A 19,664-nucleotide genomic window follows, 5' to 3' on the forward strand; every position below is an offset into this window, starting at 1 on the left:
CACTACATTATGGCAATCGCGACAATCTCGACATTGTTCTGGTGTTGCCAGATAATTACAAAGCCGGGGCTGAATACAATTACCCCACCAAAATCTTGTGATTACGCACACTGTCAAATATACACACTATCTAACACTACAAATGTACATCCCAAGCCCTCCCAAACGCCATGCTACAACGCTCTACATTAAAATCTCAAGACGACCCCAAAATCCTCGAATAAGCATCCTCCACCTCCTTCGCCACCTCCAGCAGCCCAACAATAATGATCTGATGAGTCACATTCGGCAACCGACCCCTCTGCAACCCAATCCACTCCAACGGCGGTGTCGCCTCCCCCATATCCCGCAACTGCGGTGTCTCGATAATCGGCGGCTCGAGGGCATGGTACTCATACCGTGACTGTGGCAACTTCACCTCTGCCGTGATTTTGTCCTGAGGTTGTGACGAGCTTGAGGAGGTCGAGTCCTTGCCTTGTTCCGCCGCCGTGATTTTGACTGCACTTTCTGGGAGCTGTTTCCCTAGACGTGAGGCCAAGGCGCGAGAGTGCGTGGTCCACATGCCTTGGATGAAGTTGATGCGGGAGAGGTTCCAGCCTACGTCGATTTTGCCGGCGAAGAGGGATTTGAAGATGTAGTCGACGTTGTTTGAGTTGGGGGCTTGCCAGGTCTGCATCGAGGCGACGACTTTGGGCACGCGGAGAATAGTGCCGCCTTTGGCGTTCAGAGCGCTGCTGACGACTTCGTCGACGGACACTTCTAGTGCTTTTGGCACGGCTGTCACTCGTCTTACAGCCGCGAGGGCTACTTGTAGTTGACCCAAAGTCATGCCTAGCCCGCTATGTATTTTGCCATTCTCCAGGCCGACGGCAAAGCGCGCTTGAATATTGTTGGCCTCGCCCTTGAGTAGCTGGCTATCAAAGAACGTGCTTGGATACACGCCAAAGCAGATATCACCAAGCGTAGCGACGACATCTGTGTGCAATGAAATCGATGTGGCTTTGTCGTCAGACTTTGGCTTCGAGCCGCCAATGATTGGGCCGAACTTGGTAGGCACCACCGTACTCTCTCGTCGCAAGTGCTTCTCGATGTCCTTGAGAGACTGAGTATACATGAGCTGCTTCTCCTGTATGAGCCGGTCGAAGGCCTGAAACAGTCCCACGGCTTGTGCGGGACTAGTAGACGTGCAGAAGACGTAGGCTTTGCCGCAGTCGAGCACTGCGACAAGTCGATCGTTCTTGTGGTCCTCTTGTCGCACGTTGTACATGAGGAAATCGAAGTCCTCGATATCACCGAAAGCAAAAGCCTGGTAGTCGAAAGCAGCTTTCGCGCGCAGCTTGCCAAACCCAGCTGAAGCCTGGATCAATGGTGTCTTGCCCGCCTCTTCCGTACCTTGCGGCCATTGTATTGATGTGCGCACACCCAGCCCTGTGAGCTCGACGAAGCCACTCATTCTGCCCGTGCTGTTCACTGCTAACTCGTCCAAGCCTATGCATAAGTGCTCTTCCCAATTCGAGGACTTTTGCTGCGATGCCCACAGGTTACTGATGGTCGCCGAGGTCTTGCCAATGCTCTGTCCGAGATCCAGATTGACGTTGAGCTCTGCGATCGTGACAGTGGCGTTCCAAGGGAAGGCGGCAGCGGACGCAAGGGAGTGATATTTCTGTGCAAAGTATTCGTCAGGCGGACCGCCTTCAGCAGAAGCCACTGGGGCTGGTTGCGCTCTGATCTCTGGTGGCAACCATATCTCTTGGAAGAGCAGCAGATCCTGCAGCTGTTTCGCGTTGACGGACAGCTTTGTGGGGTTGACCTTGACGATGGCAGAAATGCCATTATTGCCGCTCAAGTGCTTGCTGTTCATTGCTGATAGGACAATCGAGTCCATGTCGAAGCTGAAAGTCGGCTCACGAGAGTAGACATGCTTGACATTTGCGGACAACTTTGTCAAAACAGCTGACATGGCGAAGAAGTGCCCATAATCGTCCGACTCGATCGTGTTGACTGTAAAGTAGAAGTCGTCCAGCAGTAGTTTAGCATCGACCTTGGCAATCGGTTGGCACGTGAGCCCGAACTCTTGTCGACAGATGCGCAAGCCAAGATTGACTTTGGTCCTGCCGAAGAGTCTTGCAGGGTTTACCGTGGCGATTGAATCCTCCTCGAAGAACTTCTGTGATGGCTTGTTCTCGAGCGCCTGCTTCGGCTTTGCAACAGCCTGGCCTTCTTGCTGCCTGACCACGTCTTTGACACTATTCGACACTTCGACCATCAGTGGCACGAAGTTCGGAAGAAGTTGGTTGCTTGAAGCTTCGATCTGCATCTCACCACTAATTGTAGGCTGCAATCCTTTGGAGTTGTACTCGACTTTGACAGCGATACCAGGGGCTCGCAGTGTCGTGCTAATCGTCTCATCATCGTTGGCAAACTGGCCGTATCTACCATGGGCTGAGCCGTGCGGTTGAGCAGCATACTTGTCACTCTTGCGCTGCACTTCAGCGCCTTTCATATAGACTTGTGCACCTGCAAAATCTGCTTCGACGAGCAGAGAAGCGAGACGCTTAGTGTCGAAGATCTGTGCACGCGGAGCGCCAGAAGAGGTCGGTGTGCTCTGCCACACTGCGGTTCCTGATTGGAACGTTTCCATGGCATACTCCACCGACTTCTGTATCGCGTTCACTGGGATGATGAAGCTTGACTCCAGGCGTAGATCTAGCGGCTTGCCCGTCGCTTTGAAAGCAAGACTTCTATCCTTCCCTTTCGTCCAATAGCCCACGCTGAAAGCTACTTCAGGTAGAAGTGCAGAGTTAAGAGCACGATGCTGCTTGCTGGCTGCCTTCTTAGTAAGTTGAAGCAGCACATCGGCTATAGTCAACCGCGCTTCGTGGCCACCACTGGTCATCAAAGTAATGCTCGTGAAGGTAAGCACTGCATCTTCCACCCTTGCACTGGGCGAGGCTGCAAAACGGTCGTTGACCAGCCAAGAAATGTGGATGTCGCGAAGAGTCACAGTGGTGTGAAGTGCGAGTAGATCGGCCGCAGAGAAGGCAGCCTGCGCCTCCGAAGGCACACGCCTTCCGCTAAAGCCTTGCATGATCGTGTGGCGCCGGGTGTCTCGAAGCCGTCGGATATACTCCAGCTCCCGAGAAACATCTAGATCTCGCAGTCGATCCTGAAGATGGTTGATCACGTCCACAAAAGTCGAAGCAGTCTCGGGGTACGCATTGACTTCAAGACTCTCGCTGATGATATTCAGCTCTCGCGCCACGTTGCCATTTGGAGTACTCTTCAAGATGAAGTGGACGTTGATTCCAAAGGTTGCTTTACCACAAGGATGATGCTTGCCTCGATCATCAACCCAAAGCCGGGCTCCAATATCTTGTAGCTGTAGATGTACTTCGGGAATCATTTGGTCTACTTCAGAAACGTTGTGTCTGTTGGATGCTGTGACATGCAGCGGACCAATGCCAATCTCCACTTCTGCCGTTGAACGACCTCGTACGCGTGGTGTGCTGGCAGAAACGCGGATGCCGAGTAGTGCCAGTCGCATGTCGTACAGCGTCTTTCTCGCTGTATCTGAGGTGGGTAGTGGAGGGCTTTTGGGAGGTAAGTCCAATGCTTCGATGTGCCGCTGGATTTCCTCAACATTGCCTTTAACCGCTGAGATCACTTTCTTCACCTCCGGCTTGTTGACCACAGAGATCACGCCTTGTATGGCCGCAGCTTCAATTTCTATCTTTTCGACGGATATGCTCGCGGAGATCGAGATCTCATCTTCGCTGGCCAGGTAGTTGACATGGCCGTTGATTGGAGGTATCTCGAGGAGACCTTGATGATGTCGTTCCTGCCTACTCGTGTTGATGAAGGAATGGTTTTGACGATCAATTTCGAAGCTGATTTCGATGGACTTGTCACCAGTAAAACTTGGTACAAGTCGCATGCTGGCTGCTTTACCTTCTAGGTAGTAGCTTAACGACTGAAGTACTGCGACTTCGAGCTGCATGTGACCAGCCAATACAGCGACGTTGAGGTCAAGCGCTTTGCTTTGGACAGAAGGCGGTAGACCATTGGTCGATGGCTTCGACTGAGCAGCTTTGATGACTTTGACGAGCCTCATGACCTGCGTCACTTCCTCGACAATGATGCCATCAACAACATGTATGATACCAGAAATCTGCTCCTGCAGAGCTATGTCCAGCTCATCATAGGCAGCTGCAACAACTACAGCTGGCGCTATGTCAACTCCGGGAGCTGGTTGCAGATGGTCAATGTACAGACTGGGCGAAGTAAGCAGAGACTGCCATACGCGGCTCGTAGGACCATGAAGTTCCGTGCTTGCTCTGTCTACGTTGAGCAAAGCCGTCACACACTGTCCGTACCCTGCATACCTATCACTGGCCTGAGTAGTGCCAATCACTGATAGCTTGAGCCCTTCAGCACGAGAAAGATGGCGAAGATTGATGGTTTGCAGAGATATGTTCCCTTCGTCTGTTGACATTACGATGTGGAAGTCGTGTCTGTTGAGTTCATCACCGAGCTTCTCGGTGGGTTTGATGGGTCGTGGTGCAGCATGTTTTCTTGCCGCTCCTTCAAAATCGTCGACCAAGGGCAGTACATCTTCCACAATCCCACAAAGACTCCAGTCAAAGGACATGCCAATAGAGCTCGTGTGCAACTGCAGCATGGATTTGGTGCGTTTGTTCGCCTCGACCAACATCAAACCAGTTGGTGCGATAGGTGGAGTGATGTCTACACCGAGCGATAGTTCTTCGACAACGATCTCGCTTGGCTGGGTCCGGGATTCCAGAGAGACGCTCAATGTCTCAGTTCTGACGATCATGCTAAGTGGTAGATCAGGAGTCTCGTGTACTGTATGCGATTCGGCCTGTGGGAACAGAGTCTGAAACACGTATGCTCTGTCCACATTGACGACATCCCAACTGCGCCACTGCTCCCAGCTCCGCAGGACTTTGGCCGCCATATCGGGTGGACATTCCAGATCGTTGTCCTCGAGGCGCTTGTTCAGACTCTGCAATATGCCGGCTGGTAGAGAGTACAGGATGTGTCGGAGGCGTGAGAGCACCTTCCACGAATTCTGGTTGCGGAAGTGATCGGGAAAGGCGCGCAAGATGTAGGTCATCCGAGACAGGAAGGCAGGATCAGCAAAACTCTCATTGTGTTGAGTCAAGGCGTACACCAGGAGGAGCAGCATCCTCTGAGGCCGCTTTGCGAGAGCACCAAAATGTGGTACCAAGTCTTCCACCATATGCATTACACGGAGAGCAGCGTCGCTCAGGTATCTCGCTTGTGTGCCAACAATCGATAGATGCGCGTCTCGCACAGACACGTGCATAGATCTGTTGTTGGCAAGCGAAACCCAGACCAGGATGTCTCTGATGTGCAAGCGCACAGCTGGACGCAAGTCATCCTCTGATATGCCGGTCAAAGCAATCTCTACTCCGGCAGCGATCGAGTGCAAAGCGAGTGCTTGAGTATAGCCCTCATGCGTAGGAGACTTCCTGATCCTCACAAGTTGCTCGACTTTGTTGATGCTAAGATCGAGCTGATCACAAGCGGCACCTTCGTCATCGGCAGAGTTCACCACACGCACAAGGGCGCAAGGAAGAGATGCTTGAATCTCGAGGACATCCTTGTGGCCATGCTGCGCCTTGTGCGTACCGTCGATAGTGCCCATCACACTCATGTGCAGGCCGTCTAGGAGATCTTCGCCATCTTTGGGACACATCTTGCGCATGAGCTTGGCAGCAGTCGTGGCGACTCTCGGCTCCGCATACATTCTGATGCCTGGATTGACGGTGATAAGCACGCTGGTGTGGGAAGCGTCCGAGTCTACGTCTGGGTCACCAATATCTTGTATTGATTCAGGGGTGTCGTCATCCGAGGTGTGGCGAGGTACAGTCTGCTCGGCAGAGAACACTGGTAGATTTGTCTCGTCGGGCTCGATCAAGTCGAGCGGGAAGTAGGGCTCCGCAAAAGGACTGGAAAACGCCATGCTTGGTGCTGGAAGCCCAGATGGCGAGCGATCGGGAGTGCCGCGCGCTGCGTTTGTAGCTGCGTCGCTTTGATGTTGAGGAGCCTCAGCATGAGAGTGCTCCTGAGATCGGATCGACCGGAACATTGGCATTGCTTTCGGTCTTGTGGGCCCACGCAGGGAAGCTGATATGGATGATGAAGACTCCTTGCACATCAGCGAGCGCATGCTTATACTGCTTACTCCGGAGCCAGCTGACCTGATCGAAGCTGGACGTCCTTTGCCCATACTTCCACGAGTAAGCGGGATGGGAAAGAAAGGGTAGGCCATTGCGGGAGGTGTAAGATCTGGATCGTATGCGACGGACGCCAATGACGGCTTTCGATGGAGCAGAAACGGCACACGGCGCGTCCTCATATCGCATTCACGTATGTGAGCTTGTTGCTTTTGCCTTTCGTCCTCGAAATGCCGCTTGCGTATCAGTACGTCCACTGCAGCACCAGTCTGCACGAAAGCAAACGTGCGGGCAGGTTGTCTTCGACCCCCGAATGCACGACTGCGTGTCGCGGCTTGAGCGTCGATGCAGGCAAGAGTGATTAGTGGTGCCACAACATTGACTCTCTGGGAGAATCGTTCGCCCGCCAGGTCGTTGGTATCAACAGAGATGGGCTGAGCTGCAAAAAGCAGTGCATCTTGGCCGACGTGCAGCCACGTGCGGATGATGTCCGTACGCACTCTGACGAAGGAAACATCACTAAAGATGTTTGGTGATGTGACTGGAGTTGCATTCTCAGCGTCAATGAATGCGAAGGCGAATCCTTGTAGAGCGGAGACAAGATCGTACATGAAATTCATGTTACATTCGCCGGTGAAAGCACCTACGTCGATATCCCACTGGTTGACGTAGGCCGGCTCTTTTGGCGGCGCCCCGAAGGAGCGATGACCGTACAGATCAAGATGGCGGATGAACAGCTGAGTGCTAGAAGCTGATTCGATTGGTGACTTATCCTCGTCAGACGCTATTGACCCGGAGAGGATGCTCAGCGGTGATAACTGCAAAGCCATATCAAGGTAGTAGCTGACAATGCGCAAGTTCAGGTCGGCGTGTGGTAGCTCAATGCGGATGTGCTCATCGCCGCTGTACAGATTGGTCGGAAACATGACCGCAGTGTTCTCAATGATGATGTTGAGGATCACATCGAGCTCGTTGATTGTCTGTGGCGGAGGCGCACTTGCGATCTTCTCATTGGCTTCAGCAAATGTATCTCCCGCACTCTGAAATTCTTCGAGGGTATTGAAGTGGACATAATCGCCGAAGTAATTCTCTTTGATATTGATGAGCTGTCGTACCAGCTGGCCAAATGCCTTCAGGCTCAGGCCGTCTGATGCAATGTCGAAGCGTAGTATGTCAACCAGACCTGGCTTCTCTTCGGAATTCTGATCAAAAGATCCATTAAGGGTCAAGTGCGGCAGATCGGCAACCCTTTTTTCTCGTAGGAACGTATGTAGAGTGCTTCGTGGAGGACTCAAAGTGCGCATGCCCATGTCAAACGAAAGCACGTCGAAGTAGATCTCATTGCGCTTGGGCCGATAATGTTCCATCGGTATGTGGATCGCGCCTCGCATATCAAGGCCCTCAAGAGTGACGAAGTCGTTGTGGTCGAAGCTTGCCGGCTCGTTGATGATGTTTGCATCGTTAACATTAAGGAACATGCACCAGTTCTTAAAGCCCATGTTGATATCGTAGTAGTATGGGACAAATGTGAAGAATTCTGGTGACGCACCAGACGACCAGTCGTTCACAATGTCGATAATGAGGAACATGTGATCACGAAGTATGAAGAGCTCCATGTCGTAGATCACAATGTTGAATGGCCAACGACGCAGCGTACTCCACGCCAACGGCTGAGATATGTCTGCATCCAGGGTGATCAGACCAGTCCGCCAGAGGAGACCGTGGTTGACGCTGCTAGTCATCTCGCTGCCTTTGACCTCAAGGTCCAGACGATTGCGGTAACCGGAGGCTCGAGGATACATGTCTTGGGAGAAGTTGACCGTGGTATCAGGTTTCACGGTTATGTCAAGCCAGCCATATGGCCGAGCATCCACAGCTGAATTGCCTTGTTTGCCTCGACGGCGACGATGGTGCCGTCTCCGTTTGCCATGCTTACCTGGCTTGCTCTCAGCGGCACCTGGCTCACCTCCAGCTTGATTTTGATCAGCTCTTCCTTGCCATTGATCGTCTTTGGAAAGTTCGCGCGTCGGTACACGCAAAGTCACATCCTCTTCCACGGAAACAAATATCTTGAACACAGTACATATACGAGTGTCACCAGCCTTCAGCGTAGGCATTGGCGGGCTATCGACATAGCTCACTGGGAAAAAGATCTGCTGGAGGTTTATGCGCTGGCGGTCCGCCCATGGCCCGTACACAACGGTCCCACCGTGTACGAAGAAATCCAATCCATAATCCGGTGGTTTAGACCCATTGATGTCGTCGTTTGGCGGAGCATCCGACGGCATTTCGCTGCCACCCAGGCCACCTGGCACGGTACCGGGTATGTCCCAGTAGAAGCGAAAGCCAATCTTCGGACATTCTACCAGTGTGGAGGCTTTGGCGTATTCAATTTCTGACCACTCGCTATGTTCCGTACTGTCGTGTTCGTCAAGATAACGTGACAGACCATGCCATTGTGCGGCTCCTGGAAGCGGCTGTGTTGATTGGTAATTGACGTGATTCTTATGTGAATTGACAGAAGCAGCTCGAACAGAGCCAGTGACGCTAGGCCGGCGGCGAAGCGATTCTCGTAGCCATCTCACAATGTTTGCAGCGGGTCGTGGAGGTGTAAATGTGTACCTGCCACCGGAGACAATCTTGCCCTCTTTTTCTTGCAAAACATGCTGCGCGAAATCGAGTTGGAACTTCTTGAAGTCTTTGTTAGGCTTCATTTGTGCAGTAGCATGTTCGATGTCGAAGTTGAACAGTAACTTGAAGATGTCGAAGGGCGTGGCGGCATTATCTGCATCGATCGTACCTGTAGCTTTCTCGATCTTTGCAGTTATCACACTCGTAGTGTGCTCGTTACCAACCGCTGCTGCAGCTCGTCTGCATTCGACTTTAACGGGAAATATTCGAAGCCATTGCGGTATCTCTGGTCTCTGGTAAGCAGTGCTTTGACCGGTCTGGTGTGTCTCCACTCGTTCCGGCTTCGGATGCAAGTTGGCGCCGTCTTTGCCTTGACTGGAGGATGCTGGTGAAATTGGATGGTCGAACACCTTCCAGTCACCGCCATCGGCATGCGAGTGACTCTTGGCAGCGTTTGATGTAGCTTCCACAACGAGATCGTACAAAGGACTTCGGTTGTAAATGAAGGCCTCCACGCCTGACACTTTCACTGAGATGCGGCATGGAAGCTCCTTCTTATGCCCTCCTGCCTTCTCCGTCTTCCCAATACTACGGCTTCTACTGCGGTGCTTCTCGCCAGGCGAACTGTTGCTCTGATCTGTCTTCTGGCTGGCACCACTCGAGGGCTGCTGCTTCCCGTTGCGCCCAGTCTCCTCCGCCAAGAATATCTCGGCATCTTGGACCTGAGAGAGCCAGTACCGCCACGTTATGTGCCCATCATGCACCGTCGCAGTAATGTTATGCGCATGATACCGAATGCTCTTGAAGAAGATACGTCCTCCCAGCAAGCTGATTTGCAGGGCAGTGATATCGATGTAGGCGCGGTACTTATGCCAGGTCCATGCCCGTATAGCGTATGACACAACGGTGCCAAATAGGCGATTGAAGTAGAACAGAAAGAAGACGGCCAGGATGCCAGACACCAGGATCTCGACCAGATATACCCAGTTGAAACCAATGCTAGGGCCAAGCGGCGAGGGGGAGAGCACCATCGTGCAAGCTGTCAATGCGTTTCAGCCTGGTACGTCGCATATTGTCCACAACTCTTTTCCTCCTTCCGTAATTAAACAGACAACCGAACGCCACGTGATACTGAGATGCATGTCTCGAGTTAGTGAATGGTGATTGTCTTGAGTCGTGACATGTGAAGCTCGACGTGATGGCGGAACTGTTCCGAGTTTCTTTAGCACCAGACGCGCGCGGTGGCACTTTCATGTACAGCGTTCGACTCTATCAAATGTGCACAACATGACGCTGGATGTCGAAGACGAGCAGGTTTTCAAGGCATTTGTAATCAAGAAGTTGGAAGCCATCTCGGATGCCGACTCAGAAGTGCTTGCCGACTATGTCGTTGCGCTCGTCAAAACTGACGAGGCCGATGCAGTATCTGGTGCACTGAAGGACTTCATCCCAGACAGTGCCCAGACATTCGTCAACGAAATCTTCAGCGCTATCGCAACGAGATCCTACGACCTAAGCGCTCCTTTGTCGAAAACAACGGTCAGCGGACTCGACGCCACGGGCCGCGCATACAACAAGTCGAACAAGGTGCCAGCAGGATCTCGGAAGCGCTCCTACCATGACTGGGACGCAGAAGGGGGTCAGAACGGCCACATCCCAGTGCTCGAGACGATCACACGATCACCAAAGCGGACTCAACGTGGTAGCAAACCAAGCAGCTTATCGAGATTGAAGATCTCACCACCTTCATACGCCCCCTCTTTCAATCAGACGCGCCCGAGCATGCACTTGCCACCCTTGCCAACACCTCCCCCTGGCATGCCACCTTTCGACTTGAGCAATCCCATGGCCAGCTTTTTGGCCATGCAGCAAACCATGGGGATGTTCCTCGGTATGCCAGATGGCGGATTCTTCGAACGTGCTGGAGGTATTAGTGCTACGCCTGAGGATCGACAATGCCACGACTACCATACGAAAGGTTTCTGTACGCGTGGTACATCATGCCCATACGAGCACGGCGGAAACGCTGTTTTTATTGCTGATCGAAACGACGGGTACGAACCTGAGGCGCCATTCGTGCAGGAGTCTATTCCGCAAACCAGCGATCATCAGCGTGCTGGAGGGTTTCCAGCCGTACATCAACACAGCAATAGCAATGAACGCCGAGCCAAAGGTCATCGTCCTTCGTTCTCCATGGCAGGGCCAGATAGAACGGACAGATCCAACACTTCCATCGTCGTCGAGCAAATACCCAAGGACTACCTCAATGAGCCGTCAATACAGGACTTCTTCTCCCAATTTGGGAAGATCGACCATATTGATTTGCACTATCATCATGCCCTGGCAATCGTGAAGTACAACAACCATAAATCTGCCAGAGCCGCATACCAAAGCCCAAAATGCATCTTCGAGAACCGGTTCGTTAAAGTATTCTGGCATAAGCTGGTGAGTCCGGCAACGAACGGCCATGCTCACCCCCCAGAAGAGGATATCACACCGATGACTTCTGAGCAGCCCGCTCTTGATCTGGCGGAGGTGGCGAAACGGCAGGAGGAAGCACAGAAGAGGCACGAGGCGACCAAGCAGAAGCGAAACGAGATCTTGGAGCAAAGAAGGGCGCTGGACCAGAGGTTGGGCGAGATCAATTTGGAACGACAGCGGGCTATCGAAATGCTGGCAAAGCAGTCAGGGAGCAGTGTAGCTGGTGACGATGACGAGCAGACGACTATGCTCAAGGCCAAGTTGGCGGAGTTGCAGAGCGAGGCGAAGACCCTTGGCATCGATATGGATAGAGAGGTGATGAACAATGACAGTCATGCCCCCTTGGCTACCCGTATTCGTGGCGCAGCCATCGGACAGTCCAGAGGTCGTGGCTACTCAGCCAGCTATCGAGGTCGAGGCGGTGGCAGATCAGTCATGAGCCTTGACAATCGATCCAAGACTGTCGCTATAACTTTCGCAGAGGGCCGACGGCAAGATCATGAAGAGACATTGAGGCATTATCTCATGTTCAACGGTCTGGATTCGGCATCGTTGACGCAACACCTAAGTCGCGACGACACTGCTTTGATACAGTTCCAGCAGCGTTACGAAGGTGAAAACTTCCTATCAGCTGCTTCTTATGCTGGGCCGTTGGCACACTCGGATCTACCTAAGGTCATCGGCAAGGTCAAACTCAAGTGGCACAAGCTCGAAGAAACCTCGCTGTCGCATGTCGACAATCTTTCGGAAATTCCCGACTCAGACGCCGCCGGTTGTGGCGCACAGGATGGGCTACAGCTTGATAGCAAGCAAGACGTCCCACACCGTGAGGATCGTGATATGGACACTTATGATGAGGTCGATGAAGTGTATTGAGCCTTTCCTTGCTCACGCTACCTTGCTGCTGGTGGTGTCCGGAGATGCCAGAAATGTCTAATCACCAGGTATTGTTGTCTTCATTCAGCGGAGTACGCCTTTGTCTTGCATTAAGCTCGAACAAGTGCAGTCGTTCGAATTTGTGTATATATGAGTATGATCTAAGGTATCTCGGTCGCCAAGTTTTGCATGATACCCCGGGATGATAAGATCAAGCGTTTCTACACTTCATAACCGGCCCGAATCATGCTATTGGACGGCTTCGATAATTCGTTACCCAAATCATCCGCATCGTCTAGTCCATCCTCTCTGCGCGACTGCTCAATCCCGAAGCCTACGCCTCAAGGAAGTGACGATGGACGAGACAATCAGGCCCAAGCTTGCACAGCAGGCTCTCACGAGTTGGTTCTTATGGTTCTGTCCCACCTGGTCGACATACTCGATGATGAAGATCCAGCGCTCGCGACAGCGATCGGGCTGCTTATGTATTAGGTGGTGTGCGACAGCGCAGTATTCTTGCGCATGATGGCCATAGATCAGAAGCGCTGGTGAACGGCGCGACTGAAAAATCAAAACGATACATGTATGGATGATCAGTTATAATACATTTCATTGTATGTGTATGATCGATCGATCGATCATAGGAAGGCCATGGAGTGAATCACACGACTCTCGCTGGAACAGCAGACACATGTGATGTTGAGGTCAATGATGCTGGAGGACCGAAGAGGCAGGTCCGCGACCGGTGTTGGCCCAACTGACGAGCTGTACCACTACATGAGACGTGCAGAACATAAATATTGAGATCTGCTAGACCAGTGGCTTGTCTGCTTCTACCCCGAGACTGCTCCACGGCACGGCCTAAGGAAAAGAACTGTTCAGCATCTACTCCGGTTCGTCCCTGTATACATTTTGGTCTTGGATTGTCCAGTACGCGGAGCGCGATCGGACCTGCTATGCATATCACCAGACATGATGGGACTCGGAAAGCCCATAGCCATTTCGTCGTCGCCGTCATGTGGAGATATATTCAGAAGTGTTATGCTGGTGTCCGGTCTCTCTGGACGAATGGTGCTCTACCCTTGAGAAGTCCTTCAATGGAACGGCGCTCTCGGAATGGAGCAATTCAGTGTGTGCGCTCATATCCTGTATAGTGAGCCGTTCCGTGATGCAGTGTCGTTTGCTGGAGATCAGACCGCCCGCGGTCTGTCAGCAGTGAACGGTGTACCGTTGGGACCCAAGCAGAGAACAAAGCCAGCTTCAGAAGGTGGCCACACTACTCATCTCGCTTTGCCATGTCCCTCAAAACATCCTCGCCAGGTATCTATCGCTGCACCTTGCATCCAACCCAGTAGCAAGCAATCCATCGACGCCCATGATCTGGTGGTGTCTTCACACAATGCCAGAGGGATATATATGACTGTACGTCAGAGGAGATGAGCTCGGTGAAGAGGAGGGAGTTTGTCTACCATGCCTAGCGGTCGGCTAGATGTCAGCCAACAAAGTGGCTGCACTGTAGACTACGACGAAACACTTCCTGCAAAGCATCCGATGAACGCTGATGTATCTAGGCTACAGAGGCGGCGGCGTTGGAGGCCGTACGTGCTACTTAGCGTGATGTACTGCTTGCATACAGTCTTCATTTTGCCGCGAGCCATCAGAGCCTGATCCTTTGTCCTTTGCGCAGATCGTTGGTCGTGTATTATTGTACAGTGGTAGTTCGTCCGGACACAACTTGGCTCGTACACCATCATTGAGCTGCTTGCGGCAATAATTCGATACAATCTGGGTGAAAGACGATTTCGTGGTCGTCGCCTCTGAGAAGTCGTTGGCGTGGCTTCTCTCGTCAAGACTCTTCTGTTCACCCTGTATGCAGAACGTGCCTCTACAGCATGACTCTCAGCTTGAAATTCAAACAGATCGTGTAGCACGTATCGAATTTCCAGGCGACTTCGTGATACTGCTTTCAAATGGCGGCATTTCATTCATTTGCGGTCGGGACTTACCACGACCCAGCGGACTTATACAAGCTTTCATCACTCACGTCCGGGGCACGGCGGAATCAAAGCGTTTGCCACGTTTGGTCTCTATATATATCCGTGTGGTGTCACTTCGTCGTGCCACTAGCATTCCGCAGTACAATCTATTATCATGACAACTTCACAGAAAAACGGCGCGGCCACAAAGATGCTCGTGGCCATCACGGGAGCCAACCAGGGGCTGGGATACTATGCTGCTCAACAGATGGCCAGCAGTGGCAAGTACCACGTTCTCGTCGGCAGCAGAGACATCGACAAGGCCAATAAGGCCATTGAGCAAATGATGTCAGATGATTCCTACAAAGTCGACAAGGCGGATCTCGAACCATTACAGATCGACGTAAATGAAGACGAGTCCATCAAAGCGGCTGCCAAGTCTGTAGAAGACAAGCATGGCAAGCTTGACATCTTGATGCTGAACGCTGGTATCGCTGGTGCTCAGGCAGCCTCAAAGAACGGGATTGGACCAACTCTGCGGGAGCTATATCAACAGCACTACGATACGAACGTCTTCGGCGCTGCAGTGACTGTTGATGCCTTTCTGCCGTTGCTGAGGAAGTCGGACGAGAAACGGATAGGATTCACCTCGTCGGGCCTCGCATCTTTGGCTCTAGCAGTGGATCCTAGTGCCCATGCGTCATACTCTGCTGCCATGTACCCAATATATAGGTCGACAAAGACAGCTATGAACATGACAATGGTAAGTGGAGAGTTATCTCCATCCGAGACATGCATGCCAACAGAGTCGCAGGCACACTACGCTCGTCTTCTCGAGACAGAGGGCTTCATCGTATCCGCATCGGATCCTGGATACTGCGGTGAGCTCCCACGTAAGATAAAATCGCTGTACCTCGTGCTGACTTCGTTGACAGCTACCAATCTCAATAACCACCAAGGCTTCAAGGACCCTCGAGACGGCTGCAAAGCTCTCATAATTGCAGCAACAGGTCCAAAGGAAAAGGTACATGCTCGTATGGTCGATGACCAAGGCAAGGCTGTGCCTTGGTGAGTTACCTATCCACCTGACGAGAAAGTATGAATGTTTATCTGCGGTGTCGTCTGACGTTACTTGGACCATGAGCCTCTTTTCGATAGCAGTACATGTAGTAAGGAATATATCCACTCTGGATAAAGTTACGACCGAGAAAGTGTATGCCGAGGCCCTGTGGTCTTGGCTATACTCGTACATGAGCACCATCATTTCGCTATAAGGTCGTCAGTCCCATCTGCAGAATCAACAGACGAATTGACAGCCTCCTCGTTCACAGATATCGTTCCTTACAACAAGGGAAAGACAGTACTATCAACATGCCTGGAGGAAGCTGTATGTGCGGCGACGTTCAGCACGAGTGTTCTGGAGAGCCAGTAGCTACGGTATCAAAGGTTCTTGAGGCGAGGAAGTGGTCAGGTGTTACTGACATACTGCAGGTCTGCTGCCATTGCATTCCATGCACAAAGACAGCTGGCCCGGTCGGGTGAGAAGGACGTACGTCGATGAGGCCAGACGCCATGCTGACCTAATTATCTCTATCAGGAGCACTAATACCTTGATCAAGTCTGATCAGGTTTAAATCCTCTGCGTCGAACTTCCTGCAGGAACATGACGGAACGTCTAGTATACACGATCTTCCGGCAAGACAGCTCAATGGACGCGTTCAGGAGATAGCGGAAAGCAGGTCACATGTATGTGTCGGCTGCTTCTTGATGTCGCAGTACCACTCTTCGCTGACGCAGTGCTATACTATAGACAGTAGATGCTCCACATGTGGCACGATAATGACTGTCGACGCCGAAGCAATGCCGGGGATGGTGAGATGAGCAGCCGAAAAGACATCCTTACACCAGCTTGCTGAGCAATACCCAGGTCATTTTCAAGACCGGCACACTGGACGATCAGAAAGCGATCAATGCCAACAAGCCGTCAACGACAATCTACTGCAAGTACAAGCCGACATGGTGTCCAGAAGCGCTTTTACAGACAGAGCAGAAGGAGGTCTCGTGATTGAGCGGGATCTGGGTGAACAAGTGTACAGTATCCCAAAGTCTGAGCAGTATCATGTCGCTGCAAGACTGCGTGGTACATCGCCTAGAGTTCCGCACGCTTCACCTGTCCTCGCAGCCAGTGATTAATCTTTCGCCATCGGACGTTGCAGTAGAGACTAGAGGTCCTCGTCAGCACTGTGAGCGTGGCCAGTGAAATCCTCGTCAGAGAAACGTGCATCCATAGTCGAGGTGTTTCTTGGGTCGTCGAGATGGTAGAACTGCTCATCATGGCGTCACCAGGACCCGCATAAATTTGACCACAGACAGCACGAGTCGTAGGCATATATGGTCGGGCAACTGCATTCTATAGTCTCACCGTATCAACCTCATAAAATCAGCAAGCATGCAGAAGATCAAGAAAACCATTGAGCAGAAGCTCGGCGACCACCCCAATGTCAATTCTAACCCCGAGACGCAACCTAACTCTGGAGTCGGTCATGGTTCAAACCAAGGAAACGGTGTGTATTGGTCGAAAGATCAGTAGCAGCTTGATACTAAGAAGTACCAGCTTCAGACTCGTGGGTGACCAATAAGATCCAGTCGGGTCAGGGTCATGATCGTGGCGAGGGGCCAAGAGCGGGCGGTACGACTGCCTCAGACGTAACGTCTGCTGGCCAGACAAGTGGCGTGATCGGCGAAGCACCTAGGGGTACCAAGTGATGGCGTTCTGATGGTCGGAGTCCATGGGGTCCCAACGTGGATGACCGTGTCCCATAGCTTGTCAGAATGAGATTAGCATGCAGCATCCAACAGCGCATGATTGCGAGTGACCATTCGTGGAAGTTATGTCATTTGATCCAGCAGCGCCTGATATTGATGATTAGAGTAAGGGTCAGAGTAGTAGCATAGCTCTGTCGTTGAATGCATAGCGGCCACAGGCTACATCGGCACTTTGCTGAACTGATTGGTTATCCTAAGCCTCTTTGAGCAACGCTCACAATATGGTAGCGCCATTTGCACAGCCCACTCGAGTCCAACCCTATCTACTGTTAGATCTGACCTCTTCGATAGTCTCGGCACCATGAGCTTTCTCGTCAAGCTGCTTCTCAACGGCATGCACAGCTTGATCAGCCAGAGCCTTGTCCTCGAACAAGAACGAGAGCTCTTCTAGAGTCCTTCCGGATGTCTCAGGGTAGAAGGTCAATTGGAACAAGAACTCGAAGAAGATCCAGCCGCAGTAAGCAGCGAAGAATTTCCAGCCAATCGCTCCAAGAGCAATGGGGTTGACGAAGTTTGAGAAGAAGCCTCCAGCCTTGCCGAAAATTTGTTCGACACCGATACCTCTGGATCGCACGGCGTATGGGAAGAGTTCGATCAGGTAGGTGTACGTTAAAGCATTGTTGCCAATGCTGTACGCGGGAGCGTAAGCGAAGTAGAAGAACAATGCTGCAATACTGGCAGCCTGGTTCTTCGTGCCGTTCGCTTTGGCGACACTCAGACGTTCGAAGGACACAGTCATGCCAATGAAGATGAGCAGCATTGAACTCGAGGATGTCATGAAGGCCAGCCTTCGCTTGAACCTAGTGATGAACAAAGCGATCAGGACCGCGGTGATGAAGGACCAGCATTGGTTGGCGATGTTTATCCTGGTCTTGGCGTAGGCCGAAGTGAAGCCCATCATCTGGAACAGGATGTTGGTGTAGTACGATAGTAGAGTGTTGCCAGACATCTGCGTGAAGAGGCCGAGGAAGGCTGCGATGAAGACTCTTCGTCGCATTCCGCTTGTCCGTAACAGATCTCTGAAGGAGATGTCAGTGCCGATACAAGAAGCGATCACGCATGGGGTCGTTTTAGGGTACTTACAACCAGCTTTGCTTGTTGGCCTCCATTTCCAGCTTGATCGTCGACTGGATTTGCGCCATCTCTCCTTGTACCAAAATCGAACTCGAATCGCCCTCCGCATGGTACTTCGAGAGGATGGCGAACGCTTCTTGGTGCCTATCCTGCGAGACTAGCCAACGAGGAGATTCCGGAAGTAAGAAGACAGTTGCGATCTGCAGCAATGAAGGCACGAGCTGCAGTAAGGACGGGACTCGCCACGACCAGTTGCCAGCGATCTTGACAGAGCCAATAGCGATGGCGGCGGCTACAATTGAGCCGATATAGTAGCTGGCGTTGAACATCGACGTCAAAATCGCACGTTCCTTGGGATGGGCCAGCTCTCCAATCAAAGAACTACCAGCAATGATAGCGAAGAGAATCCCGAAGCCAAGAATGATGCGGGCAACAATATACATCGCCACTAGAGAATGTCAGCCAGTAAATCTGCCTATCCAACCATCTGGCCCTACCATGCTGTGAGAATCCCTGGATGATGGCACCAATGACCATGATAACCGAGCCAGCGAAGACCGACATTCGTCGACCATACTTCTGGTTGAACCACGGCGCCACCGGCACCGCGATGATGGAGCCGAGTTGATAGCTCGACGAGATGAAGCCGAGGAGGGAGTTATTGATGGCCCACTTTCCCTCGGTCTTCAGCCCAGCGCCGAAGTCTGTGTATAGTATCAGTCTTACAGCTATGCTTGAAAGTGGTGTTTCTACCTACATTTGTTGAATGGCTGCGAGAACTGGAGGGTGTTGATGAGCTGAGAATCAAACCCTGAGGTCATTTCTACGCCCATACAGCATAGGAACTGTCAAAGTCCGTCAGCTAGTTTTCCAGATCAAGGCGTATTGTATCGTTTCATACCAGCCAAATGTACATGTACCTCAAATTTGGCTTCTTGTACCATGGTATCCTATCCTCTTCCGCAAGACGAGTGACGACGGGGTCTGAGGTACCCTCTCCACGATTGATGACGCCCATGGTGCTGTCCGTTCGTCTGTCTCAAGTCAACGGCGGGCTCCAGAAGAAGTCCAGCAGAGGTGCAGCAGGTCGAGAAGCTGGGAAGTCTAGTACGCACGAAGTCGCCGACCTGTGGTACGACTTATAGCTCGGTCGACCCATCCGGCAGCCAAGAGCCACCATATGGACCGACAACCTGAGCCGAAGGCAGCATGGGAACCCCATCTCGTACATCTGTGCATCAACCCTAGCTGTCACTTGACTCAGCCCTCAGCTCTGCAGCACGAACCCAATGCAACACCAATCTCCCAGTCTGTGACAAGGAAGAAACTCACTAGTCTACTGTACGAGCAACACTTTAACCACATATCAGCCTGAATACGAAGTCGTGTTGGCGGTCCCCTCTCCACATGCACCCCAGACGCCACCCAAGACATCTCGTCTTTCACGATTGGAAGCGCTACCATACCGCGTCTGGGCAATGGCTTGGGAGATTGTATGTTTGCTACACGGCCAAGACGGTCAGACGGTGAAGGATGCCGGCTTGCGTTGTCTTGGACAGAGCTCTGGATAAAGTGTTCG

At 52.1% G+C, this 19,664-nt stretch overlaps 5 protein-coding genes across 5 annotated transcripts; 3 read left to right on the forward strand and 2 right to left on the reverse strand.

The window, feature by feature from the left end:
- Positions 1-196: 196 nt before the first annotated feature.
- On the reverse strand, positions 197-9,883 carry CSF1 (Macrophage colony-stimulating factor 1 receptor; the record flags this gene model as incomplete). Its single annotated transcript, XM_064837790.1, has 1 exon — positions 197-9,883. One exon carries the CDS (start codon positions 9,881-9,883, stop codon positions 197-199), a length of 9,687 nt encoding a protein of 3,228 aa, XP_064694494.1.
- Positions 9,884-10,139: 256 nt separating this feature from the next.
- LTS14_005092 (uncharacterized protein) lies at positions 10,140-12,209 on the forward strand (the record flags this gene model as incomplete). The annotated part of the gene is made up of 1 exon (XM_064837791.1): positions 10,140-12,209. One exon carries the CDS (start codon positions 10,140-10,142, stop codon positions 12,207-12,209), a length of 2,070 nt encoding a protein of 689 aa, XP_064694495.1.
- Positions 12,210-14,360: 2,151 nt separating this feature from the next.
- On the forward strand, positions 14,361-15,257 carry LTS14_005093 (uncharacterized protein; the record flags this gene model as incomplete). The annotated part of the gene is made up of 3 exons (XM_064837792.1): positions 14,361-14,948; positions 15,000-15,066; positions 15,121-15,257. 3 exons carry the CDS (start codon positions 14,361-14,363, stop codon positions 15,255-15,257), a joined length of 792 nt encoding a protein of 263 aa, XP_064694496.1.
- Positions 15,258-16,634: 1,377 nt separating this feature from the next.
- Positions 16,635-16,951, forward strand: LTS14_005094 (uncharacterized protein; the record flags this gene model as incomplete). The annotated part of the gene is made up of 2 exons (XM_064837793.1): positions 16,635-16,749; positions 16,800-16,951. The coding sequence occupies 2 exons, from the start codon at positions 16,635-16,637 to the stop codon at positions 16,949-16,951; spliced, it is 267 nt and encodes an 88-aa protein (XP_064694497.1).
- A 319-nt stretch (positions 16,952-17,270) lies between these two features.
- LTS14_005095 (uncharacterized protein) lies at positions 17,271-19,103 on the reverse strand (the record flags this gene model as incomplete). The annotated part of the gene is made up of 5 exons (XM_064837794.1): positions 17,271-18,030; positions 18,095-18,533; positions 18,583-18,789; positions 18,843-18,930; positions 18,987-19,103. 5 exons carry the CDS (start codon positions 19,101-19,103, stop codon positions 17,271-17,273), a joined length of 1,611 nt encoding a protein of 536 aa, XP_064694498.1.
- Between the last annotated feature and the right edge of the window lie 561 nt (positions 19,104-19,664).

The sequence above is a fragment of the Recurvomyces mirabilis genome, assembly GCF_035927965.1.
Source record: "Recurvomyces mirabilis strain CCFEE 5264 chromosome Unknown scaffold_12, whole genome shotgun sequence".
In the NCBI taxonomy this organism is placed as follows: Eukaryota; Fungi; Ascomycota; class Dothideomycetes; order Mycosphaerellales; family Teratosphaeriaceae; genus Recurvomyces; species Recurvomyces mirabilis.